The 26,601-nt window shown below is 57.7% G+C and overlaps 1 protein-coding gene across 1 annotated transcript; it reads right to left on the reverse strand.

Annotated features, from left to right (window-relative positions):
• Positions 1–14,868: 14,868 nt before the first annotated feature.
• Positions 14,869–25,303, reverse strand: BSND (barttin CLCNK type accessory subunit beta). Its single transcript, XM_058717287.1, has 4 exons — positions 24,894–25,303; positions 18,574–18,668; positions 16,921–17,190; positions 14,869–15,998 (listed from the first exon to the last, which is right to left on the reverse strand). The coding sequence occupies exons 1-4, from the start codon at positions 25,068–25,070 to the stop codon at positions 15,584–15,586; spliced, it is 957 nt and encodes a 318-aa protein (XP_058573270.1). The 5' UTR covers positions 25,071–25,303; the 3' UTR covers positions 14,869–15,583.
• Positions 25,304–26,601: the final 1,298 nt, after the last annotated feature.

The following is a 26,601-nucleotide window of genomic DNA, read 5'->3' on the forward strand; positions in this document are numbered from 1 at the left end:
TTTAGGCCTGCCAAGCGGTCCCAGCATAAATCACGTCCCTGGTCCAGGTGGGCTTCTCGCTAGACCCCAGGGGTCTCCGTCTCACTCCTGATGTCCTGTGCGTGTGCACATGGCCCCTATCCCCTGGGATGTTTGCTGCTCCACACTTGGCTCTTCCTTAGGCACACACCCACTCCACACGCAGTGTCCGCCTACGCAAGACCCAAGGTGCTCCCTTCCCTCGGTCCTGGAGGGGCCACAGCGTGGAGATCTACCGAACCCACCCCTGGCCCCGCGCCCCCTTGGGCGAGGGAGGGGAGGTCCATCTCTGCATAGCAGGGCGAGGTGCCTGTGGGCAGAGACCATTCCTCCTCCCTGGCACGCAGGCTGTTCGCATCCGGCAGTAGTTAAACACCTTCCGTGATGCGCAGTGGTCAGAAAATGCGGTCTGGGAGGATTTTTGTTTTGCAGGCAGATTCCCCTATCTATGATATGGGCTGCTTAGAGGTAGGCCTCGCGTAAGACCGCTGCCCTCCCCAACCTCACAGAGGCTGGGAATCAGGAATGCCACAGGGGCACCAGTTCCCAAAGAGGGGGCGCCCAGCCGCCTAGGGGACTCAGGGAAGGCAGATTTTATCCTACGACAGGCATATGTGCTCATGACTAACTCAGCCATTCCACGAACTCATCAAGTGCCTCGTATAAACAGGGCATCATCCTGGACAGTCAAACTCAGACAATGGTCCTGACCAAGCTGTTTTTATTTTACAAGTCACCATATAATAAAAAGGCCATAAAACCCAGAATAAATTTCTTCGAGTTATAAAAGCGAAACGGAGGTCTAGAAAAGCTTGCTGTAGAAAGACAGTAGAGACAGCTGTTTACAAACAGACCAAATAGAGGAATCTTGCTTGTTTGGGTGGGGGTGGGGGTAGGGGAGTTGAGGGGAGCTGCCTTTCCCCTCCACCCCTCAGAAGCCCCTCTCCCCTGACCCCCGGTCACAGTGAACCTGCCAGTGCCATTCACCCAGCGCTCTGTCCCGCCTCAGGTCTGAGTGCCCCTTGGGATCCTCACAAGGTTACTACAAAGATGGGGTGCCCAACCTGTGCAGTAAAAAAAGGCTTGGCTTTACAGCCAGATCTGGTTTACGTCCAGGCCCTACCTCACTTCCTGGCCACCCACCCCACCCTCTGGTTCCCAGTTTCTTCTTCCCCAAAGTGTGGGTGGCCGTGTGTCCCACACAGGGTATGAGCGAGGGCTGGGTGAGATGGGGAGCGGGCCCCGCGGCCTCCTGTGCAAACTGCAAAGTCCGCGCTGGGGGATGCCTCCCGCAGGCCGTGCTGGGCGCACGGCCACCGCCACACCCGCGCGGGAAGAGGGCTGCTGGGAGAAACAGGCCCCGGGCGCCCATCAAACACCTGGGACGGTCTCCTGCCTCTGGCTGGGTCTCTGGCACCGTTGCCGGTGGCTCAGGGGCGGGCACGTAGACCTAAGAATATCACCAACAGAAGCGTCTCCCCGGGTGAGCCCTAGTGGCGGGACTGGGGGAGCCCGCAGGCCACCCAACTGATGAAGATCCCTCTCCCGAAGGAGCGAGGACCTGAAACAAGGTATCCCGGCGGCCGACCCATGGTTCGTTCTGGCCTCAAATGTCCTCATCTATCCCATGGGCAGAATAGACCCTGCCTTTGTCCCAGGGCTGTTCTGAAACCCTGGGAGAATGTGGGTGGAGAAGCACGTCGGACCTTAGGAAACAGGGGCCAGACCTGGGGAAGCACCGCCCTGTCAGCGCCTATCCAGCCTGCACCCCCATAGGTGTGGGAAACTGATCGGTTAATCAGGGAGCCCACGGGCTTCTCCAAAGCGGGCAGGTGAGGAGCCATCTCCCTGTTTCACACTCACTGCCCCTTCCAGCCCTCAAGTGCCCCCTGCCCACCCGTGGGAGGATGATCACCTCCTTCACGGAGCCCTCGGGGTCGTTCTGCCCACCTGTGTTGGCGCCCGGGAGCGGCGGGCAGGAAGCTGAGTGCAACTTGACCCGCATAAATAGCGGAAGGGCCGGCACCTGCACCCTGCTCACCCGGCCTTCCACTTAGCACAGGGCAATCGAGGCTGAGCGGTCACGTTCTCCCGGGCAGGGAGCCCACGTCCCCCCGAGTGCCAGCGCCACAGCTCCAGGAAGCTAGAAGTGTCCCCTGCCCCTTGGGGCCCAGGCTGGGGGGTGGGGGGGAAAGAAGGGGGAAGGAGGAACCATCTCAAAGCTCAGCCAAGGCCTGGGACCACGGCTCCAGGCCTGGGCGGGGAGGCACTGGGACCCCTGGGACGCCTGCCCCCGCCCTGCAAAGACCAGCTTCGGCCAGTGGCCTCCTCACTGGCCCCGCCTCCTGCACCAACTCTTGGCTCCTCACCACATGGGTGTTGTCCCCTTCGTAGGTCCCCAGGATGTGGGAGGCCCGGGGTGGGGGAGGACGCCACAGCCAGTCAGCATCCAGCCCGCCTCGCAGGCCACGGTGACCTGCCAGGGCCCAGGGACAAAAGCAAACGCGTGTGCAGCAGCAACACACGAGGAACCAGGCCTGCAGAGCACGGGTCCATCACGCCAATAGCAAGCTCGCGTCCCCAGCCCTACGCCTCCTCCGGCCTTCCCTCTCCCAGTCAGCAGCAACGCCATCCGCCCAGGGGTCCCCGCAGCCCTCCCCGCACATCCAGCCCATCCGGTCTGCGGGCTCCTCCCTCAGGCTCCAATGTGCTCCACACCCAACCCTGCACAGAGGCCCCACTCCTCGGTCTGGACAGTCACAGTGGGTGTCCGCTTGTCTACAGCTGGTCTCCCTGCTCCTGCCCTGTCCCCTGAAGTCTTCCCCACGGCCAGAATGAACCTGTGCCAACCCGGGTCAGACACCCCATTTCCCTGAGCACACCCACACCCCAGGCTCAGAACCCTGAGGGGCTCCCAGCTCATTCAGGCAAAATCCAAAGTCCTTACTGTGGCCCTCAGGCCCCATCTGACCTTGTCCTGTCCCCTCTCTGGTCCCCCTGACTCACTGGGTTCCCATCCCACGGGCCTCCTGTCTGCTCCTGTTGTCCCCCAGGCAGGCTCCCCATGTGAGAGTCTTCACCCTGGCTGTTCCCACTGCTGGAACGCTGTTCCCTACAATGTCCTCCACCTTCTGAGTGAGGCCTCTCCGAAACAACGCCCCCACCCGACATTCCTTCCCCTGCTTGCTTCTCCTCTATGGCACCTTTTAAGTGCTCTGTATTACGTTTTTGTTTACCGCCCTTCTCCCCCACGGAAATGGACACCCCAGGAAAAAAGGGCTAGTTGGGTCTGCATCCCCAGCGCCCAGACAGTGCTGGGAACGCTGCTGTCCTTGCTCAATACAGGCTGAGCAATGGACCTGAGACAGTCCCTGCTCTCCAGAAATGCATCATCCAGACCTCACACTCAGAGTCTTGTGCTTTTATCAGCCTCTTCAAAGTGCATTTTAAGAGCAGTCTCCCCAGGGCTTCCCATTAAGAAGCTCCCTGTGGCTTTTTAAAGGGAAGAGAGGAGACAGCTGTTGATTGCTGTCTGAAGGCCTGTGCGGGCAGGCCTCGGGCCCCAGGCTGTGTGCGCGCCTGCTCTCGTGCTCTCTCTCTCTCTCTCACTCTCTCCCTCTCTCTCTCTCCTTGCTTGCCTTGCTGGCCACTCCTCCACCTTCAGCACTCAGCTCATATGTCCCCTCCTCCGGGTCACAGCAGAGTCCTCTCTGTCCCCAGAATCCAGTGGGGCTCCTGGCCCTGAGTAGCGTCCCAGAAGACTTGTTAAATGGATTAATCAAGGAACGCAGGAGTACTGCATTTTGTTAGGCAGCACTTACGCATATTCTCTGCAGGGGGAGCCATGTGCCCAGATTGCAAGGCTCCCTAATCGGGACAAAAGCACAAACTGGCCCAGCTACACACACGCGCGTGCGCGCACGCACACACACACACGCAGTTCACAGTGGGCCCGGGGGGGGGGGGGGGGCACAGGTGCCCGTAGCACCTGGGTCAGTGCAGAGCCTTAGCTGGAGGTTCTCTGTCACCTCTATTTTCTCACTGAAATAGGAAGCAGGGCACCCGCTGGAAGGCAGAATGGGGGAGAAGGTTTGGAGGTTTGAGGGGAAAGAAGGTCTGAGGTCGTCCTCCCGGGGCAAGGCACATCTCGCAGGGCTTAGGGGCGTGGGCTCTGGGGCAGGGCCATTCAATCTCCTCCGTGCTTCTGTGAAATGAAACAGAAAATGAAATAAGAGGGGACGGGTGAAGGGCTAGAATGCGTGGGTTTCGGGGGCAACCTCAAGGGCCCCCTGGAGGTCCGAGGCTGATCATTCAGGGAGGCCACAAAGCGTGCACGTGTCCTTGCGGTGTTCGGCCGCGGGGGTGCGGGGGGCAGAGCTGGCGGACAGCTGGGCGGAAGCAGAGCTGGGTTTTTGCCCACCGAGTACGGTACCTAGCGGGGCAAGGGCGCGGAGGGGGTGCGCTGGGGGTGGATGGAAGGCTGGCCCGGGAAGTTCCGGCTGGGTAGCAGGGAGACAGGTGAGGAGGCGAGAGGGAGCCAGGCGTGAAGAGTTGGTTGGAGGCATCAGAGGGTGGTAGGTGCGGTGGGCGTGGGGGAAAGCGGGAGCTGGGAGTGAGCAAGAAAAAGAGAAAGTGGTGACCGGGAAAGGGGGGTGTCCGACACCTAAGCTCTGGAGGAGACACAGCCACAGGGAGTGACAAGGTTCTTGACCTTGCACGACAGAGGGAGCAGGGCTGAGGGAGGGTGGTGGCAAGGTCTTGCAGGGGAGGAAATGGGATTCCAGAGCCCCGAGAGGGCTATCTGTGTGCGCCCTGGAGCCACCCAGCAGGAGAAGGTGACCATGAGCTAGGCCTTCTGTACATAGGGATGCCACCTGACGACAGGAGCTTCCATGTTGACATTTATGGAGAACAGGACAGCGCTCTGGACGAGGCAGTGAGGAGCAAGGAGGACCCTTCCCCACCTCGGGCCCCAGGCTGCGGGAGAGGAGAAGGAGGCAGCAGTGACCTTGGCGGGAGGGGGGGGGCGGGGGGTGGGGAAGGGGACCCCAGGCAGAGCAAGAAGGGGAAGGAACGTTCCAAGAGGCATTTGAGGGCGAGAGGGCTGCTGGCAAAGGACCAGGATTTTGAGGGCAGGCACAGTGGCAGGTTTCAGGAAGGGAGGAAGGAAGGAACTAGGAGGAAGGGAAGGGATGGGCCCAGGGAAGAAGGCCCCTCAGGAGCGGTGGCGGTGCCCAGCTCGACCAGCAGAGGGCGCCCAGGGCACAGCGTGAGAAGCCAGCGCCTCATCGCCCAGGCCAGGCAGAGCCCTACCGTTGCTGGTGGCCTGCTTCAGCTCCTGAGACCAAACCCTGGCCTGCCTTTGGCGAGCCCACAGGGAAGCAGTTAGGAGCACCGGCCTTATTGATGAGAGGCGGGAGGAGACGGTCACACAGGAAGAGATAGGTTAGGTGCTGTTGATAGGATCCAGTTGATAGGCACTGGATCCAGGCAGGCTTCCTGGAGGAGGCAACTCAGGACTTGTGGTCCGGCTATAAAGAAGCGACAGGCAGCAGTGCAGGGCCCGGCTGGAGACATTGGGACTGGAGGCTGGTTTTTAATGTCTCCTGAGGTCCCCGTCCCGGGTGGGGGGGTCCTGGGAGGTTCTGAACAAAAGAAATTCATGGCCCGAGTGCCAGCCTCAGTAATGCTTTAACCTGTTCCCAAAGCCCCTGCTCAGGAGCGACACCAGACCCATCATGCCCTACGAGCCTCCACCTCCCCACCCCCCCCCCTCCCCAGGGGTGTCCCTCCATGCCAGCTCATGGAGACAATGGAGGCCAGTGACATGTATTCATACACCGCTTCTCCACACCAGTTCTCTCCCTGCAGGCTTAAAGGGAGAGATGTCCAGCAGGTTGAGGGGCCCCATCCTTTCCCCCTGCCTCCTCCAGGAACCATCCTCCGACATCTCTCTGTCTCCACCTTGTGCACACCAAGGCTTACGGTCCCCTTCTCCTGTCAGCCTCTGAGCACACGCAGATCTCTTCCACAGTAAGAATAAATAAAAACAAACAAAACAGACCCAAAGCCCCACCCCCCACTCCGTCACCGCACGTGTTCCAGGCACTGTTCTAGACCGTGGGGTTACATCAGTGCCCCAGACAAACTCCTGCCCTCGTACAGCCCTCACTCCTGCGGAACGTAATACACAAAGATGTCAGTATGCGCTGTGGTAGAAGAGCTCGGGAGAAAGATGGAAAGGGGAGGGGTGGGAGAGCCGCACTTAGAGATAGGGTGGTCCAAGAGGGTCCGGCCCCTGCCACTGTTCCCAGGGCTCACGCCACACCTCCCGCCCCACCCTCACCCCTGCACACTGAGCTGGGCTCAGTCCCCCAGTCCTGCTGTGCCCCTCCTCAAGAGTGCCCCAGGGACCATGTGTGTCCGAACTCTGGGGTGGGGACAGGGAACCGGTCTGTGGAAAGTGCAGACTCCCCTGACCGACCCGCAGTCTCTAGGGCAGGGCCGGGGAATCTGCATTTCACAAGCTCCCCCAGGAGATTCTGAGGCAGCCCAAAAAGTGTGGGCTTGCTCCCTGGACATGTGGCAGTGCTCGAAGTGGCCCAGGCTGCCCCACTCCACCCCGCAGCCGCAGGCGGGTCCACTCTTCCCTTCTGGAGTGCCTGTACATCATTCTAGACGGCCTCAGGGCTGCCTCCTCCAGGCAGTACTCTCAGAAACAGGCCTGGGAGGCCAATGAGACAGGACCCCAGGCTGGGCTCCAGGACAGGGTGCTAGTCCCAGCTCTGCCAACTGAACCCACGGTGCGACCCAGAGCGAGTCACTGCCCCTCTCCGAGCCTCAGTGTGCTCATCCATAAAATGGTGACGGTAACTCCGACCTCTCCAAGGAGATGTGAGGCCAGATGAGGTGACAGTTCTGCCAATGTTTTATGTTCTCATGGCACAAGGGGAGGGGCCCATCACAGTGGACACGCGTGGAGGAGGCGGGGAACGGTTGGAGGGCAGTCGCATCCCTCCATACAAACAGCCCCTGTATCACCAGTTTGCATCCAGAAGACCCCAAGTGCTTGCACCCAATTTTCATCAACTGCCCCGGGGTCTGGGGTGCAAGGAGAGAATCGGCCAGCAGCCCCAAAGCCCCAGGCAAGTGGGGGTGGGGACCGGGAGGAATGTGCCATCGCAGCTCCCAGCCACTGACCCCGTCACCCCCAGGCCAAAATATTTCCATCACCTCCAGGTCAGGGTGTTAATGATGCAGGGAAGGCAGCCATCTGAGCGCGCAAGGCCAGAAGCCCTGAAATCCACAGGGCAGTTAACCACCTTGCCCCTTGCCCTCAGGCCTTGCATCGCAGGGGTGTGGAAACTGAGGCTGGGGAAGATCCCGCAGGGAATAAGGGGTAGAGTCTGGACACCCCACCTCAGCCAGGGAAGCTAAAGGTGTTCCCCGGGGAAGAGGTGGGGTGGCATTGACTGGCATCCTGTTACTTTGATCGGAAAAACCGAGGCTCAGGCAGACGGTTTGAACATCACACTGTAGAAGACGAAGGAAGCAGAGAGAAGGAAGAGGCAGGAAAGGAAGCGAGAGAAGAAAACTGGAGTCACTGGGGACATCAAACTGTTCCAGACCGATTTACTTTTTCCAAAGGAAAAAGATGGAGAGGGTCATAGCTGATAATCCAGATTCCTCGGAGGAGTGAACACAGGCCTAAACCATCTGATGGTCCAGTCTGCCCCCGCCACCACCATCACCATCCCAGAAAGAAAAAAACCCTGCTGTCCCTAAGTGATCCCTGCCCCTGGTAAATCTCTGCCCCCTGCTTCTCCTTCAGGGCTGTTTTCTTTGATTCATCTCGGATGCCACTACCTGCCACCCTTGGGGCGAAGATCAAATTAGCTAACGTGTTCACGAATCAGCAAACAGCACCACGGGGCACACGGAAGAATGCTGGCTCTCGTCAGGACAGCCCGTGTCCCCGCGCAGCACAGCGGTGACCCTGGGGACATTTGCCAAGTACAGAATCAACACCGGTCTCTGCTGGCTTTTTCCTCTTCTTTTCCCTGCTTTTCCCCAGGGTCACTTTCACAGAGATAATCCGGGTTTGTCTGGGGAAAAGATAGCAATGCCACTCGGTCTAAACCTGTGTTTGCAGCCAATACAGGTGCTGCCTGTCAGCCCCACCTTGCAGACCCCACAGCTGCCCCGTCTTCCTGGGCCCTGAGGCCCAGCGCGGCCTTCCTACTAGTCACCCAGTCACCTGCCCGGCCCCGCTGAGAACCTGCTTGGCTGGCAGACCGGCCAGCGGAGAAGGGTGAGGAGGGACGTGTCCTGTGGGAGCCGAGAGACGTGCCTAGGCCAGGAACACGGGGACACGGGGTCTGGCTTCAAAGCCCAGAGGGAGAGGTGGGGACTTTGGGGGTGCTGGAGGGGCTGGCTGGGAGCGGGGGAGGACAAGAAGGCCACAGGGGGTGAGTCCCAGCCCCTTATAGCCACACCGGGGACCTTACTCGCTCCAGTTCTCACGAAACCTCAGGTTTGCATGTTTCCCTGGGACCATGGCATCTGCCCTGCCTCCCTCAAAAGGTTGGAATAACACCCTGTTTCAGATGGGACCTTTGTAGGTCAAGTTCAGCGCCCTCACTCCGTGCCGGAATCTGTTCTCCAGCATGCCCCCAGGCGGTCCATTGGCTTCCCTCAAATTCTCTGATCAGATGGGGGTGAACGACTTCCTGGAAGCCCAATATTTTATTTTTTTTTAAATACAGCTAGCATCACTGCTTATTTTCTGAGTGTAAAAATGCTATTTCTTGATCATTATTTACATGATCCCTACACAAATTTCCTAAAGGAGAGTCCCATCACCCAGAGATGATCTCTTTTGAGTTTTTTCTATTCACAGCTACACACAGGTATATATGGGATCATATTCTTTTTTTTTTTTAACGTTTATTTATTTTTGAGACAGAGAGAGACAGAGCATGAACAGGGGAGGGGCAGAGAGAGAGGGAGACACAGAATCCGAAACAGGCTCCAGGCTCTGAGCCGTCAGCACCGAGCCCGACGCGAGGCTCGAACCCACGGACCTCGAGATCAGTGACCTGAGCCGAAGTCGGACGCCTAACCGGCTGAGCCACCCAGGCGCCCCTATATGGGATCATATTCTACATCTGTTGGGAATGAGTTCAAACTGCAGACACAGTGGCTGGAACAAATCAGGCTAAACTACCCCACAGAGCTGGAACACCGGCGGTGGCTGACTTTGGTTCACCCCCTTATGGGCCCAAGCCAACGAATTTCTTTGCAGGTCCCATTAGCCAGGCTGGCAGTAGAGAATAGAATCGTCATGACTGGCTTCGGATCAATCAGAATTCATCGCCTGGGAGTGGGCATGAGATTCCTCCATACAAAATCAAGGAAGGAGGGAATTAACAGCGTTTGCTGCGATCTGCTTTACAATTTCTCTTTTTATTCATTTTATACCAAGAACTTCTTTCCACACCCATAAACACACACTCGGGGGCATGGGGGAGATGGGAGATTGGAAGAAAGAAAAAAAGAAAGGAGAGTGGTCGTCGCCAGGGGCTTGGAGGTGGGGACGTGGGGAGTTAGTGTCTCGTGGGTACAGGGTTTCAGTGGGGGTGATAAAAGCAGAGATGGGTGGGGCGCCTGGGTGGCTCAGTTGGTTGAGCCTCCGACTTCGGCTCAGGTCATGCATGATCTCACGGTTCGTGGGTTCGAGCCCCGCGTCAGGCTCTCTGCTGTCAGCACAGAGCCCACTTCGGATCCTCTGTCTCTCTCTCTCTCTCTCTCTCTCTCTCGCTCTCAAAAATGGGTGTTGGGGATGGTTGCATGACGGTGTGGACGCCTTAACATCAGTGACTGTTCACTCAGAAAGCGTGAAGATAGCAAGTTTTATGTTATGTGCCTTTTACCACAGTAAAAAAAGAAAGACTCAGTCATTGATGTAACAGGCATTTATTGAGGGCCTGTTGTGTCACAAGGACTGAGTTAGTTAGGCACTGAGGATGCAGTGGTGAACCTAATAGGCGTCGTCCTTGCCTTCAGGGAGCTCAGGGTCTAATGAGGAAAGCGGAAAGTCACCAAAAGGATCCCCAAGTAAATGTGGCGGGACAGCTTTCGGGTAGGCTGGCCAGGAGAGGAGCGTGGCCCTGTGAGAGCAGGGGAAGTCGGCCAGAAGAGTCGCCATGTTTATGCCGCCATGTTTCTATGTTGCATAGCTGTAGCTGATCAGCCAGTCTCCTGTTGCTGGACGTTGAGCAAGGCCACAGGTAACACCCTTCTGTCGGTCCATCTCGGCACCCCTGATTAGTTCCTCAGCATGAGCTCCCGCGTGTGGCCTTGCAGAGCGCGGGGTGGGCGGTGCTGAGACGCTCCCCGCCCGCTGCCACGTTGACCCCCCGCCAGAGCCTGTGTCCTCTCCTTTCCCACCAGCAGTGTAAGAAACAGCCCTGTCCCTCCACGCTCCGCTAACACCACCTGTCGTGACCCTCTTTACGAAATGGGCCCGATGTCCTGAGTAAAATACGGGTTCTTGGTGTTTTCGGTGTGCATTCCTTGGATCATTCCTGAAGCCGACCATGTTTTTCCCTTTGTCTCTTTTACGGGGTGGCAGATCTTTCCGGTGGCTGCACTCTTTTTTCTTTCCCTGCCTGGTTGTTAGCTCTCTCTGTAAAGAACGGTAACCTCTGTCTGTCAGATGTGACTGCTCATTCTTTGGGCGGCTCCGAGTGTCCCAGGTCCTCCTTCTATAGACACTGTAGCTTGTCCTGGTCAGTCCCATCGGCCGGGCCCTCTGCACCTGCTCCAGGGAAGCATCTGCAGTCCACCTGATCGGGCCCCACCTACCCGCCCGTGTCCCCTGCAGCCTTTCTCATCCTATCCTAGGCTCCACGCACACCTACCCCTGGGCCAATTCCTGGAACGTGGTGGGGTGACTCGGGGCGCCCAGCCCTCGTTCCAGCCGGTCTCCCACCCCTTTCTTCCCTGGTGAACCCTTCAGGACTCAGCTCGGTTCGAGTGACCTCTCTGAGGAGCTCTTGCGAACTCCCCAGGCGGGACCAGACCCCCACCGTGCTTCTCATGGGAGCGTGGGCCCCCCAGACGGGCACGGGTCAGATGCCTCTCTCTATCCCCAGGGCCTGGGACACGGGGTGACATCAAGCAGGGGCCTGATGAGTGTCTGTAGCCAGAAGAGATGGAGGAAGGAAGGAATAATGAAGTCTACCCCTACCCTTCCCTGCCCCCAGGCTGGCTGATCAGGCATCCGAGGCCTGCAGCTGCCCACCTACCCCTCCCTGCTTCAAGTCTGCTCCTGTCCGGGTTTAAACGTGGAGGATGTGCAGGTGGCCTGGGAAATTTTCACCCTGTGAAAAACCACCTGTGGGACCCGATATCTGACCTGGGCACTTTCTGGGTCTCTTGGGCCCTCACTGCCATTCCCCCCCCCCCCCCCCCCACCCAAGCAGTCTCTGAACTAGGCTGCCTTGGCTAGGACTCTGGTGTCTCCCACAGAAGATCCCGCCTCTAACCGAGGGTTCCCCGTTCTGCACGGCGGGGCTTGTGGTCCGCCTTGGGGAATCTAGGAGACTGGATCCACCAAGCTTCAGTCCTGACCTGACATCCACCCAGGATTGCCATCACTCTCCGACTGCCAATTTGTAAGCAGGACAGAGCGGATCCACACTGTGCAGACGAGGACACGGAGGCCCAGAGTGGGAAGGAAGGACTTGCTGACGTTGTTCAAGCACCTGCTGTGCGCCAGACACGTGATATCCCTTAATTCTCCATGACATCCTCCCCATTGCGTAAATGTGGACACTGAGGCTCAGAGAGGGACGGCGACTTGTCCAAAGTCACACAGCAAGGAACTGGCAGAGGTTGAGTGCAAGTCCAGGGTGTGGGATTTATTTTTTTTAATTTTTTTTTTTTAACGTTTATTTATTTTTGAGACAGAGAGCATGAACGGGGGAGGGTCAGAGAGAGAGGGAGACACAGAATCCGAAACAGGCTCCAGGCTCTGAGCGGTCAGCACAGAGCCCGACGCGGGGCTCGAACTCACGGACCGCGAGATCATGACCCGAGCCGAAGTCGGATGCCCAACCGACTGAGCCACCCAGGCACCCCCAGGGTGTGGGATTTAGAACAAACATGTCGTAGGTGGGGCTGATGGATCTGTCCCCAGGGCAGTTGTGAGGACCAGTTGGGATAAAAGGCACAGTGTTTAAGGACTGTTAATAAAAGTGAAATCTTGTCTGTGTCCACCTAGTCACATGGCGAACAGGGACAGAAGCCCAGGGGAGGCTGCAACCTGCCCAAGGTCAGGGCAAGCCCAAGCTCACTGCCCCCGGGACCACTTTTTTGTCCAGTTAAGGGCAGGGACTATCCCTCCAGGGCCTTTTCCTCCCCAGAGAGTGGAAACTTCCCAAGTCCCTCTGACCCAACTGGAGGGTGAAAAGAGCCGGAATTTCTGCCATGGTACATGGATCTGGAGCCTGGGGCTGAGGGCTGACATCCCCGGGCTCACCAAGGCCTCCAGACCTGAAGGGCACCCCACCCACCCCTGGACCATCATGAAGACCTCACCCGCCCTCCTCCCAGTTCATCAACCAGTGAGAGGGGCTGTCCCAGAGGCCCATGTTCTTAGAGGAGGCTGAAAGTCGTCAAGGCCAAGGGAACAGAGCGCAGCGATGGGATTTCAGATGTAACAAGCCAGCGAGGCAAATCATGGACTTTGGGAAGGTCAGAGCCAAATGGAACGAGAGCCCCGCTGCCCCCTTGCTCGTCAAACTTTTAAAAAGCTGCAGACCCTTCCTTTCAAATGGAATCCACATCATGTTCTCCTCAGCACCCCCACGTCCCCATAGTCATTGGCAAGCCCCCCACAGAGGACCCCCAGGCAGTGAGCCCTGAGGAAGAAGAGCCTGGCAGCCAGGAGCCAGCCTGGCCCTCACAGCTAGGCCCCCAAGTCCTGTTGAACATGAACAATTTCACGGAACATCGGCATCAGGCGAAGGCCGCTCTGTGCCCATGACGGTCAAGGCAAATCAAGGCCACCGAGTTAACTGTGGCTGAGCCCAGGCAAGCAGGAACACACAACACACAACACACAACAGTGAGCACACACCCGCCTCTCGTGGCTGGTCCGTGAGCTCTGCCCGTCTGCCAACGACCGAACGACAGCATTAGCTTGGGCCTAGCCTTCCCTCCTTCTAGATCGGACGGATTAATCAGAGGGTTAGTCCTGTTTCCCGCCAGTACCCGGTGTAGGGCAGAGCCCCACTTCCCCAGACCCTCCCTCGAAACCCCTAACTCCTCAATAAGCTCTTTCTCACCCTCTCTGGGACATGGCTGCCTTGGGGTCTGTCGCCCTCATGGCCATAGTGAACCCAACTATTAACTATGCGTGAGCTCTGGGTGGGCTTCTCCCGCAGGGCACTGGCAGATGGATTCTATCAAACATCTAACTCTGCAAAAGTCAAAGGCAGGGGGCCATCTCACCTCCCTTTTGCACACGAGGAACGTGAGGGCCCCAGAGGCGACCAGACTTGCCCCAGTTTGCAGAGCGGGGTGAATACATAATTTATCCTTCAGCTGGGACAACTTTGATAGTGAAAGGGTCCACGAATAATAAGTGGGGACAGTGGGCATAGACCAGGACTGCCCAGCGCAGGCTATGCATATGGGATCCCCATCATGCTGCAAGACATGGGGGGGGGGGGGAGGACCCAGGACTGGCAAAGCCTGAGCCTCGCCATCTCTCTCTGCTGCCCCAACCCCCCCCCCCCCCACCACGTGCCACTCCCCGGGACAGGGTTAGGCTCTCTGCTGGCGGGCCTGGCAGCCAGAGGTTCTGGGTTCTCTGGGGAACGCCCCGCAGTTGTGATTCAGGGGCACGGGCGGCTCCTGAGATTCTGTGCCACACAGCTGTCCCACATGGTCACTGCACTGCAGGTGGTGTTCACTTTCCAGAGAGTGCCCACGGTGCCCGCCGGGCACGATGCCTTATTCATCCCGCCCAGAGAGGGGATGGGTGGTAGTTTCACATAAAAGAATTTGCAGGTGAAGGTGACCCCTTTAAACATCGAACACTTTATTTTAGCTGTTTGCCCAGACGCCCCTTCTGATGCAGGTCACCTGCTCCCCTGACACTGCACCTTACTGTCCACTGTCTCAGGGCCACTGGCGGGAGCATGCGACGGCAGAGGGGAGGTGCCCCGCGGCGCCCTTCACCATAGAGGCTTTCCTACTGGGTGGGGGTGGTAATGACCCAGAATGAAGGGGGAGGTGCGTCTCCAGGGGCGTGTACTTCTGACTCAGCACACTGTCAACCCCTCGGCTCCTGCCTTGGCTTGCACTCTGCACTCTGTTCCTAACTTACAAGATGCCAAGCTCAGTAGATCGTAAGCTCTTGGCGGGCAAGAACCTTCTGGGTTCGTGTCTCTCTCCCCCTAAAGAGTCCAGCGTAGTGTCTGGGACACCGTAGGTGCTCCGTAAACACCACCGGAATCAAGCTGAATCGAGCCAGGAGGCTTCGTTTCACCCACAGTCCTAAGCCAACGCAGATGTAGTCTGCAGGGAAGGGGGTTTCTGTGGGGGCTTTTCTGCCCGCCTTTGTGACTCCTGTGCATGCCATTTGGAGGTCTGAATGCCAGAGAATGAAGGGGTGGGGGGCTGAGAGTTCGGGGATGGCGATGGGGGCAACCACCTGCAAAAGGCTCTGCTCAGGCTTGTAAGCCTTCAGTGACCACTGGCTGGAGCGCAGGAGATACTGAGGTGAGGAGAGTTAACGTGCTAGCCTCGAGCAGCCAGCCCTGCTCCGGCGGTAAGTAACTCGTTCCGGGAGGCGGTAACACCAGGCGAAGCTTTCAGAGGAGGGACATCTGTGCCGGCGTCTGAAGTCTGAGCATGAAGTTGCCAAGACATGCAAGGAAACAAAGGGCACGCTGGTGGAGGGGACAGCTTGGGACGCGGTAGTGGGAGGGGGGCGTGGAATTAGAGAGAGGAGGTTGTGGCGTGGGGCCGGCCAGGGGGACAGTCGGAGGTCAGCAGAGGCGACTCATGGAAGGTTTTGGATCTGGGGCCGAGGGGGCCACAGGAGGGACGTGGGCAGACGGCGTGGTTCACTCCGAATGGGGCGTGAGGCAGGATGGGGGGGTGGGGGGCGGGGAGCGGGAGCGGGATCGGGAACCCTGAGAGGCCTTCACAGAGGATCAGGGTAGCACCAAGTTGGGTCCTGCTCAGAGGCCAGCTTTGGGGGGAGGCGGAAAAGGCTCTTGAGGGCCCCCGCGGCAGCGAATCTTCTCAGTGAATCACAGCGTACCTTCAAAGCTTCACCACAGGAAACTAACAGCTGGAGAGCAACGGCCCACTGACTGCAAACATCCCCTCCCCATGCACTTCTTGGAGCCCCCAGAGTGCTCTCAGGTCCACTGTCTTGTGCAAACCTCCACACAGCCCCATTTGGCAGACAGGGGCATCGAGGCCCTGTGAGGTGGCATGAGGGTTAGCAGTGGTGCAGGGCTAGAACCCGGGGAGTGGTCCCATCTCAGCCCTGGGCGTCGGGCTCAAAGCCCAGCTCCTTGTCCGGAAGGGGGTCCCCAGGGCTGTCCGGCAGCCCATAGTACAAGTCTTCTCCTTCCTGCTCTGGCTCCTCTGTACCTATGTCTGAAGGCTCCTCTTCCTCCTTCTTTGTCCTTTGGGACTGCTGCCCATAGCTGGACAGGGCGGTATCCCACCATTGCCGCTCTGGAGGTGCGTCCTCTGACATGGGGGCGTCGATCAGGGCAAAGTCATGGAAGCGGTCCAGCGGGCACTTGCAGGCCCAGGGCTCCCCAGGTGGGGGGTGAGGCTCATCCTCCTCAGGCGGAGATGGGTTGAGGCTGCCTTCCTCACTGGAGCCCACATCCAGGTCATCTTGGAAGGAAGCCAGGGGTGCAGGGCCCTGGGGACAGGCCCGGAGGCTGCAGGAGCAAAGGCCGAGAGGGTGAGGGTAGCCCTGAGTCAGAGTGCCTGGGTCCAAATTCCAGCCACTGGCTGCAAGGCCCGGGGCAGATGAGTTCACCTGTCTGGGCCTCAGTTTCCTCCCCTGTAAAGTGGGAGAAGTAATCATACTCACTCCTAGGGTTGTCTCAGAGGATTACAGCGCATAGTGGGTGCAAAGCACTTTGCACAATGCCTGGTACATAGTAGGTGCTCAAGAAATGGGCATTATTATGTTATTATCCACACCGGGTCCTTCCTCTGCCTCTCCAGCCACTCAGGGGTCACCTTCTGTTCCCTCGTCTGCCTCCCACATCAGACACGGAGCTCCTGAGGGGTGGGGGGCCTTCGGGGTGGGGGGCAGGCAGTAGGTTCCAGCAATGGCAGTAGGATAAATGAATAAATGGACGCAGGAGAAGCCCAGTTCATAAACAGCCAGGGAAGGGCTGGGTGGGGAGCGCCCTGCCAGAGGTCCCAGAGCACCTCAGCAACAGAGCCCGCATTTGAACTCAGGTCGTCAGGCTCCCTGCCCCCAGGGGAACTCACAATGAGCATTCAGAGAGTGCAGGGGGCCGTGGTGGGCCTGGCACTTGAAAGCACTGTCCCAGTTCTCACAACAACCCTCTGAGGTAGGAGTGATGATTCCCATGTGGGGGAACTGAGGCCCAGGGGGATAAGAAGCTCACCAAGGCTACGCAGGAGAGGAGCTGGGATTTGAACCCGGGCCCGGCTGACCAAGCTCAGACTCATGCATCTGCTACATCTGCTGCCTCTCAGGGTGTCCCCACCCCCATGCCCTCTCTGGTCCCAGATGTTCCCCCACCAGCCGTCAGTGGCCCACAGCCCCTCCTCCTTCACCCCAGAACTGGGCAGCATCCCCATTCCTGCACTCCGTGCACTCACCCAAGCCTGCTCTCAGTCGGGCTTCTCTCTTCCCCGTCCTCATCTGAGCCCCTGTGGATGACCACCGCAGCCTCTATCCAAGCCTGAGCCTCACAAGGGCCACCTTCTCCTCCACCACTGGTTCCCAGCTGCGGCTGTCCCGGCTCAGGAGCCAGCAGGGGACGGGGGTCCTCATGGTAGCCCATGACCTTCATCTGGATGTGGCTGAAGTCAGGCAGGCTCTGGTCATAGGCAGCTTCCTCCCACAGCCTGACGTATGGGGGCTGGGAGCTGGGTGGCGCACAGCAGACAGCGGAGACAGGACAGACAGTTAGGTGGGCAAAGGTCCACACAGGAGGAGACATCGGCGTTCCCCCCCCTCTTCCCCCGGCCCCCCTGTTCTGGACATCCGGTCTCCCCAGGTCTCCAAGAAGCCTTTGGGGGGATGTAACTGTACCCAGTTCGTGGATAAGAACACTGAGGCCAAGAAGGCGTGCCTCGGACAGCAGGTGGCAGAGCTAGGGCTCCAGCCATCACGTTCTCTATGCTGTCTGCAGCCCCTCCGGAAAGTGAGGTTCGGAGCCTAGCTCCCTCACCCAGGATCACACAGGTGAGCCCAGAACTCAGAGCAGCCCGAGCAGCAGCTCTGTGCAGTGGCCCTTCCTGTGGGACCGATCCCGAGGCTGACCCCTGTGCCCACCCAGGGTCTAGCCACCTCACTCCCTTGGGGACATTCGGTCACTCTGTGCGCCAGGAACAGAAAACACCATCCCTGCCTCCTTCCCTAGGCAACGCAGACAGTTCCAGGGCCCTGGTCACAGACCCTGGACGTGCAGCTTAGCGCTCTGAGCACAGAGCCATAGCCTCCAGGGCTGGGGAGGGTGGCCGGTCCCACTCCCTCCCCAGGGTCTGGCCCATCACTGACTCCCTGCGAGGTTTAAGGCCTGTGGTTGTCCTTTCTGAGCCTCAGTTTCCACATCTGTATAAAGGGCCTGACCCCCGGCCCCCCCCCACCCCCCCAGTTCACAGGGTCTCTATGAGGACTGAAGGAAGTCACGAGTGCATTACTGGTTTAGCCTCTGGTGCAAAGGAAGCGGTTCCTACGAATGGTGACACGCTTAGGGAGAGGGCCTACCATGCACCAGGTTCTGTTCTCAGCACTTTGCTTATATTATCTCACCTATCTCTCCCCGAAGCCCTAGGAGAAAGGTGCTATCAGTATCCCTATTTTGCAGGCGGGGCAAAGAGAGGTAAGTCACTTTCCCCAAATCCCACACGGCTGTGCTTGGCCATCGACATGCCCCCTGTTTGCCGTCACAAGGCGTAGTAGCCGTCACAGCTATTTGGGATTTGGGGCCACACCTGTTCTTGATTTCTGGCCCCACCACTACGTCACTCCAAGACAGGGCAAAGTCCCTGAGCCTCAGTTTCCTCATCTGTAAAGTGGGAATAATAACGCCTAAGTCGTAGAATTGAGAGTTCAGAACAATCCCCGATTATTAATAGCATGCTCCCAGTGCGTGGGGAGGCAAAGCGGAACCTGCGGCAAAGCAGAGGAGACACCGCCCGCCCCTCCCACCCAGACTCCATCACTCTCCTCTGTAAGAGGAGGCTGGCCTGGCCTGAGGGGCTGCCGCTGCCCCCCACCCCCACCCCCGAGGGCCTGGCACCTACCTCTTCATCTCGGAGGCGAGCCCATTCTCCAGCAGGCCCAGTGCCTTTGGGGACAGGTTGCCTTGGAAGTCAGAGTCAGCGGGTATGAAGGTGATCTGCGAAGCAAAGGAGAAAAGGCTTCTCTGCAGCTCCCCTGCCCATCCTGACCAGGGGGGCCCTCGCCCCGCCGCCGTGTGACAGGAGAGGGGCCGGCTCAGGACCCAGCAGCGGCAGGGGCGGCGGGAGAAGAGGGGGAGGGTGTTTGGATCTCTAGGCTTCTGCTCCCACCAGGATCTTCATTTCACCCAAAAGACATTTATTGAGCACCAGCTGTGTGTCAAGCACGCTCCTTGGGCCTAGGGGGCAGCAGTGAGCAAATGAGACAAACATCCCTGCGCTGGAGGAGGTGGTGTCTTCTCGTTTCCCGGGGTCCTCGTCCAGTGCCCAGAATGTGCCTGGCACACAGTGGGTGCTTCATCCATATCTGGCCCGTGAGTGGAAAGAAGATCATTGTCATTGATTTCTGGGCACAGAGGCTGCGGCGGGGGAAGGGAAGGGAATGGCTGACGTTGCACCCGCTAGTCCCTGTCCTTGAACTTTCAGGGATCAAGAGGTCTCTGCAGGTGCAGCACATGGGGTGGGCGCCTGGTGGCAGAGGGGAGGCAGGTCATAAAGGAGGCAGTGGGATGAGACAGAAGGAGCCCTGCTTTGGGGGATCCAGGAGACTGGGGAGAGTCCTCCCTCGGGCAGCTCATCCCTCCTCTCAGAGCCTCTACGTGCTCCTCTGTAAAATGGGCTAGCCTCGAAGAGATATTTGCAGCGTTGTTCACAACAGCCGAAAGGTGGAAGCAACTCGAGTGTCCAACAACAGATGAATAGATAAAATGTGGTACATACATGCAGTGGAACGTCCTTCGGCCTTAAAAAGGAGGGAGGGTCTAACACAGGCTACGACATGGATGAACCTTGAAGAAATAAGCCAGTAACGGGCGCCATGGGTGGCTCAATCGGTTGAGCGTCCGACTTCAGCCCAGGTCACGATCTCACGGTTTGTGAGTTCAAGCCCCACATCGGGCTCGCTGATGTCATCCTGTCAGCACGGAGCCCACTTCGGATCCTCTATCCCCCTCTCCCTGCCCCTCCCCTGCTTGTGCTGTCTCAAAAATAAACATTAAAAAAAAAAACAAGCCAGTAACAAAAAGACAAATTCTGTACCAGTCCACTTGTATGAGGTGCCTTCAATAGTCAAAGTCATAGAGACAGAGAGTAGAATGGCAGTTGCCACAGACTGGAGGGAGGGGGGTGGGGAGTTATTGTTTAATGGGCGTAATAGAGTTTCAGTTTTGCAAGATGAAAAGGGCTGTGGAGATCGGTTGCACAACAATGTGAATTTAATTAACACTACTTCAAAATGGTTAAGACGGCAAACTTCGTGCGATGTGTATCTTACCACCATGTTTGTTAAATGGGGCTAGCGAGACCCGTCTCCTGGGGTTGCTGTGCGGATTCCATGAGATAACGTATGAGGAATTCCCCAGAACAATGCTGGGCACATAGGGGCCGCTCGGTAAACCATAGTTTGATGCTACGGGGGATGAAGTTGTCTGGCCTCTCTGAGTCTGCTGTCCTCAACTGAAAATCCGTTCAACAAATATGTGATGAGACTCTACTATAATATACGAGAGTCGTGAATAGTCTCTCTCTTCCTACAGAGCGCAATGAGTAAAAGACACTTGTTTGCACCGCAAAAGCTCCCTCCTGCTGGGGAGCAGGGGATGATGGGTAGAGGGGTTCTTAGAACTCCTATGAGTGGTAAGCTTCCCCCCAAATGTCTAGAAATAAGGCAAGGGTCTTGGTATCTTCCACACCTACCAAGGATGCCCTGCACTTGCCAGCTGGCTCTGTACTTCTTAGAAGCTGCCCATTCCTCTATCTAATTACCTCATGGCTCAGTCACCACCTCCCTCCCTTCCTCCTCCCCCTCCTCCGCCTCCTCCTTCTCCTCCTCTTCATCAACAACACGATTAGCACCCCACAATCACCACCACTACCATCATCTCTTTCACCGTCACCATCGTGTCACAACCACACCACCATCGTCACTGTCACCACCACCACTATCATCTCCATCAACATCATCACCTTCACCATCACCACCTCCACAGTCATAATCTCCATCAACATCATCAGTATATCCTTACCACCACCATCACCACCACCATCACCACCATCATCATCATTATCACCATCATCATCTCCATCAACATCATCTCCATCAACATCATCACCATCACCATCACCACCATCATCATCTCCATCAACATCATCTCCATCAACATCATCACCATCACCACCACCATCACCACCATCATCATCATCACCATCATCATCTCCATCATCATCATCTCCATCAACATCATCACCTTCACCATCACCACCTCCACAGTCATAATCTCCATCAACATCATCAGTATATCCTTACCACCACCATCACCACCACCATCACCACCACCATCATCATTATCACCATCATCATCTCCATCAACATCATCTCCATCAACATCATCACCATCACCATCACCACCATCATCTCCATCAACATCATCAGTATATCCTTACCACCACCATCACCATCATCATCATTATCACCATCATCATCTCCATCAACATCATCTCCATCAACATCACCACCATCAACATCACCACCATCGTCATCCCCATCAATATCATCCCCATCAACATCATCACCATCACCATCATCTCCATCAACATCACCACCATCACCATCATCTCCATCAACACCACTATCATCATCACGATTACCTTCATCATCATCATGATACACCATCACTACTGTCACCACAGTGGAAAGCCTGAGGGGGAAGGAAAGGCTGGAGCATGTTAGAACACAAGTCCTTTTAAGAGAGGGACAGGCAGAGTTGAAACTGGTGAGGGGATACCAGACTACGAGGACCCCAGAACATCAGACTAAGGAGTTCAGTCTTTACCCAGAAGCAATGGGAGCCCTGGAGGAGTCCTCGGCAGATGAGGACACAGGCAGATTTGTCTTCAGGCAGAGCAGTGAGCAGTCCCCAAAGGGAGGTGGCAGAGGGAGCGAGGGAGACCCGTAGAGAGGACAGATTCATCAGCCACCAATCAGGGGCCTGGACCCGGGCTCCAGTAGACCTGGCAGGAGAGGGATTTGGGGGAACTGTGGGTAGAAACGGAGGCCAGACAGGGAGAGGCCCTGCTTTCTCTGCCAGCCCTTCCCTTCTCCCAGGAGCCCTGCCTTACCTCAGCCTATGGGCACAGCATCCCTGCTGCCCCATCTACCCGATTTGCCCCAATTCCTCTGCCTCTGTCATGCCTGACGTCCAGCCGACCACCACATCTGACCAAGTGTACTTCAGAAATTCCATGAGATAAACTCAGGAGACGTGCCAGTGCTATGCCCGGCCACAGCAGGCCCTGCACATGTGATGAACTAGTTCTTCTCGGTTCCTACAGGCTTGGGTTCAAATTCTGCCTCAGTCCAGGGGCCCACCATCTCTCACCTGGACCGGTGAGGAGTAGTCCTCCTCCACTGGCCTGGTTGCCCCCGAACCTCCATCCTTTCAGATGTCAGCCTGGGAACATTCCTGAACTGCAAGGCTAATCGTATCCCCAGGCCCCGCGGAGCTGAGCCCTCTCTGTCTCTAGCTTCCTTCCGACCTTCCCCTTGCAGCAGTCATGTGGACCCACTCCCCCTGCCCTTTTACCTCGTGTCTTGGATCACGCTGTTCCTCCTTCCTGGAAAGTCCCTCCCCATCTTCTCCGCCTGGTGGACTTCTACTTAACCTACAGAGGCCAGCTCCTCTTCTCCGCGAAGCCTGCTCTCTCCCCATCGGGCAGAAAATGGTCTCCCCCATGAGACCCCCAGCCCCTCAGGACAGGGACCGCTTCATTCACGTTACTCTCATATCTTAACTGGCTGATTCCGTTCCCTTATATCTGTGTTTGCTTCAACCCGGAAAATTCCCATTTGTCGGGCACTGAGAGGCAGGGGAGAATGGGCCCCGACGGCCCAGGCCCTGAGACAATGTGGGAGGCGGGGGCCTCTCCTCCGGTGACACCTCCCTGGCCAACAATACACCTTCCTTCCCGGCCTCGGTGTGCTGGCTCGCACAGCCTGCGTCTCTGAAACACACACCCACACAGCCCCGCACCGGTGCTCACACGCCTGCACACACGTTCAGAGGCCTGCCCAACGCCACACACGCCAATTCTGAGGACGAGAGTGTGATACGGGGCCCCCACATACAAGACCTCCCTGACTCCTCCCACTGGGCCACAAGAGGCTCCCGGAGGTGGGGGGCAGCCCCTGCCAAGGTCACAGAAGAGGGGCGTAGGGAGGAGGGAGTTGCCTCTAGGCCCGGTAGACACCAAAGCGGGTGCTGCCTCCACAGGAGCTGAACACGTGGATCTATCAACAGTTACTCATTAATACCCAGTAAGATTCCCTCTCCCCTCGCTCCCTCACTCCCCACCGCCACCCGGGCCCTCACCTGCCCCCCAGAGCCAACCTCGGGTAAAGTGGGAGAGGGCAGGAAGGACACCGCCCTCCACACCCCTGCTGTCCCCTCGCCGGGCCCCAGGATGCAGCCTCCTCTCTGGGAGGAGGGTGACAACGGAGGTGGTGACGCAGGTGGCAGGGGCCCCGAGGACCTCTTCTCCTGGTGACCTCCACTCAGGGCATTGCACAGACAGAGGCTAGTTGACTGTAAACTGCCCGGTGAATGACTACAAACCAGTCCAGACCGCCCCAGCACCAAACACACTGACAGCCCGGGGCTGGCCCACAGAGGGGGCAGGGCTGGGGAGAGCCAGGTCCCGGCCCCCAGGAGCTTCCTCCCTCCCTCCCTCCTCCCCTGAACCCCTGAGCACAGCCACCCAGGTGGGAGGGAGGAGGGGGGTGCGGGTTGTGGGGGCTGCCTGGGGCCCGGAGCCCTACATGTCAGGACCCGCAGGGCCCTTCGATGCACCCCCTTTCCGGCACCCTCTGCCTGACACACGCGTTGTACAAATGAGGAAACTGAGGCTCAGCGAAGGAAGGGGTTTGCCCAGAGTCTTCCAGACGGTTGGAGACAGACCCCAAGTTAGAATCCATGCTTCTCTCCTTGTCTCCCTGGGTCTGTCTGACCAGCTGTGTGACCTTGGAAAAGTCACTCATCCTGCCTGGGCACTGACAGATCACAACGCCTGACATGCCCCACACATTGCTGGGGGAGACCATTAACAGTGCGATTAGAAGCCCTTCTCCTAAATACAGCACCCTACAGTTTATAAAACATTCCTACATCCCATCTCTTCTCTGTTATTCATAATAACTCTGGGAGGCTGGGAGAAATAGAAGCTTGGGGCCCATTTTACAGATGAAAGAAACTGAGGTTCAGACACTCAAAGGTCACACAGAAAGTTTGAGACAGAGCAGGAACTAGAACTCAGGACTCCCAAACCAGTGCTCTTCTCATCATTAAGTCACTCATAAGGCTAGGAGTACATAAAACCGAAGAGAGCACTGCCCAAGCCACACGGTCGAAGTTACCCCTGACCCACCCTAGAACTCTCAGCGGCTCTGGGACACAGGGATAGCCCTCGGAGGTGGACACACACATCTGAGCTCTAAGCCCCAACTTGGACACTTAGGGGCTGAGGGACCTCACTTCCTGAGCCCAGTGCCTCTCCACTCTAAAATGGAACTACAGGGGCACCTGGGTGGCTCAGTCGCTTAGGCCGCCAACTTGAGCTCAAGTCATGATCTCACGGTTCGTGGGTTCGAGCCCCGCGTCTGCACGTTGGCAAAGAGCCTGCTTGGGATTCTCTCTCTTTCCCCTTCTCTGGCCCCTTCTTTCTCCCTCTCTCTCTCTCCGCCCCCCCTCCCTCCCTCACTCTCTCTCTCTCTCAAAAATCAATACATAAACTTAAAAGATAAGAGAATACGGAACTACAGACGGTACCAAAAAGCGCAGGATGAGGACAACCGCACCGTGCGTGCAGGGATGCCTGGCAGGCAGCAAACGCTCCTTAATATTGATGTCAAGCACATGATTGTGCGTGGGGTTTCACTGTGTCTCCCACAGGGCTCAGGGCTCCGGGTCCAGGGGGCTTCTGATCAATCCTGATGAGGAGGAAGGGATGGATGGATGGATGGATGCTCATGAGGGCAGAGGGAAGAAAAGAGAGTAAAACAGGGGAGGAGGAAAAGACCAGTGAAGGAGGGGGCGCTATGCGGGGAACAGAGGCAGGGCCCCCGAGCTCCCTGGGCCCGGGCCCGCAGCCCATCTGAGGCCACCCCCACCTACCTTGGGGTAGCACTGGCACATGCTCCAGACGACGCCCCCAATCACCATGACGCAGCCCATGGCGTAGAAGGTGCCGTAGACCTGGGGCTGGTCATGGCTCATGAGGAACGTGCCGAGGGCCAGCAGGAAGAGCCCCAGCACAATGAAGCCGATGCGGAAGGTCTTCTCATCAGCCATGACTGTCTGGGGGGCCGGGGAACCAGGGCACACGCCCGCACACACCCACACAGAGAAGGAGGGCGCTCCGGGACCACCGGGGACTGGGCTTCGGGTGGAAGGGAGGGCGGCTCCCTCCGGGTCCAGCTCCAGTCGGGGGTGCACAGCTCAACCCGGCTGCAGGAGCTACGCTTCGATGGGCCAGGGCCACCCCCCCCCCCACCTTGACTCCCTCTCGCCTTCCCTCTGGGCCCGGCCAGAGCCTGTGTGCGTGTGTGCGCGTGTGAATCTGGGCGAGGGAGAACATGAGGGAGGGAGCAGGGGAGGTTTCAGGGGCTGGGCTCCGGCCAAGGCTTTGACATCACCTCATTTGCCTGCGTGGGGCTGAGCTGGGCTGGACAGGTGGCCCCATGCCGTCCGGCCACGGGAAGCAGGGCATAAAGAGGCCCCAGCCGAAAGATGTTAGCAGGCCGCCGGACGATTCCAGGGCCCCACCGGCTAGCATTTGAGGGTCCTGAAGAACTCTGGACTCTTCAAGGTCGTGTGCCCCTCTGGGGTTCAGTAATAATGGCTCCTATTTGCTGGACGGCGGCTGCATGCATGACACTGTTCTAAACGTGCCACAGGTTTTAACCCAATGAAGGAAATCCTGGGAGGCAACTACTCCTACCCCCACGCTACAAATGAGGACAGAGGGGTAAATCGCCCAAGGTCACACAGGCAGAGCAACTAGAATCTGAACCCAGAGGCTCTGCACCCGGCGACCATGTGATATTGGCTAACTGTAGATGAAAATTTGCAGGGCGCGCTCTGGGGGCCAGGCTTGGATTCTGGCTCCTCTATGGGGGGGGGGGGGCAGTATGCCCTTGATTAAATTACTTCTCTGTGTCTCAGTTTTCCTCCTCTGTACGACGGGGATAATAACAGCACCTCCCAGGACCAGAGTGACCGCCAGGCCTGCCTGGCTTCCCTGGGTTCCTCGTTCCTTTCTCATACCCTGTGCTCCCCTGCTTACAAAGAGCTGCCCCCTAGAAAGTCTCTGTGCATTAATGCCCCTGTAGGGTGTGAATGACTGACACCCTGACCTAGGAAGATGCCTTAATTCTAAGAATGGCATTTTTTAAATGTTTGAGAGAGAGAGAGAGACAGAGAGCACACGTGGGGGAGGGGCAGAGAGAGAGGGAGACACAGAATCCGAAGCGGGCTCCAGGCTCCGAGCTGCCGGCACCGAGCCCTACGTGGGGCTCCAACCCACGAACCGTGAGATCATGACCTGAGCCAAAGTCCGATGCTTAACTGACTGAGCCACCAGGCGCCCCTAAGAATGGCATTCTCGTGTTGGGGTGTCAGTCCTGGGAACGGGCTGATGGGACACATCAGATTCCTTCATGGGACTATATGGAAACAAAGGCCATCAGGATCTCTAAAAGAAAATGGTAACTTGTAGTTCCTAACAGGGTTGAGTTGCCACCGCGGGACACAAGGCTTTCAGATGGTGTTGTGACTTAGTAGGTTTGGGGGGGGTGGGGGGAGGAGGGGGGTTCTGTTTGTT

Source organism: Neofelis nebulosa, chromosome 2, assembly GCF_028018385.1.
Source record: "Neofelis nebulosa isolate mNeoNeb1 chromosome 2, mNeoNeb1.pri, whole genome shotgun sequence".
In the NCBI taxonomy this organism is placed as follows: Eukaryota; Metazoa; Chordata; class Mammalia; order Carnivora; family Felidae; genus Neofelis; species Neofelis nebulosa.

Coding starts and splice junctions, on each gene's coding strand:
- BSND (XM_058717287.1), bottom strand. CDS start 25,070: ATGGCTGATGAGAAGACCTTCCGCATCGGCTTCATTGTGCTGGGGCTC. Junction 17,191..18,573: donor CTCGCCTCCGAGATGAAGAG/GTAGGTGCCAGG, acceptor TGCGCCACCCAG/CTCCCAGCCCCCATACGTCA. Junction 15,999..16,920: donor CCGACTGAGAGCAGGCTTGG/GTGAGTGCACGG, acceptor TTGCTCCTGCAG/CCTCCGGGCCTGTCCCCAGG.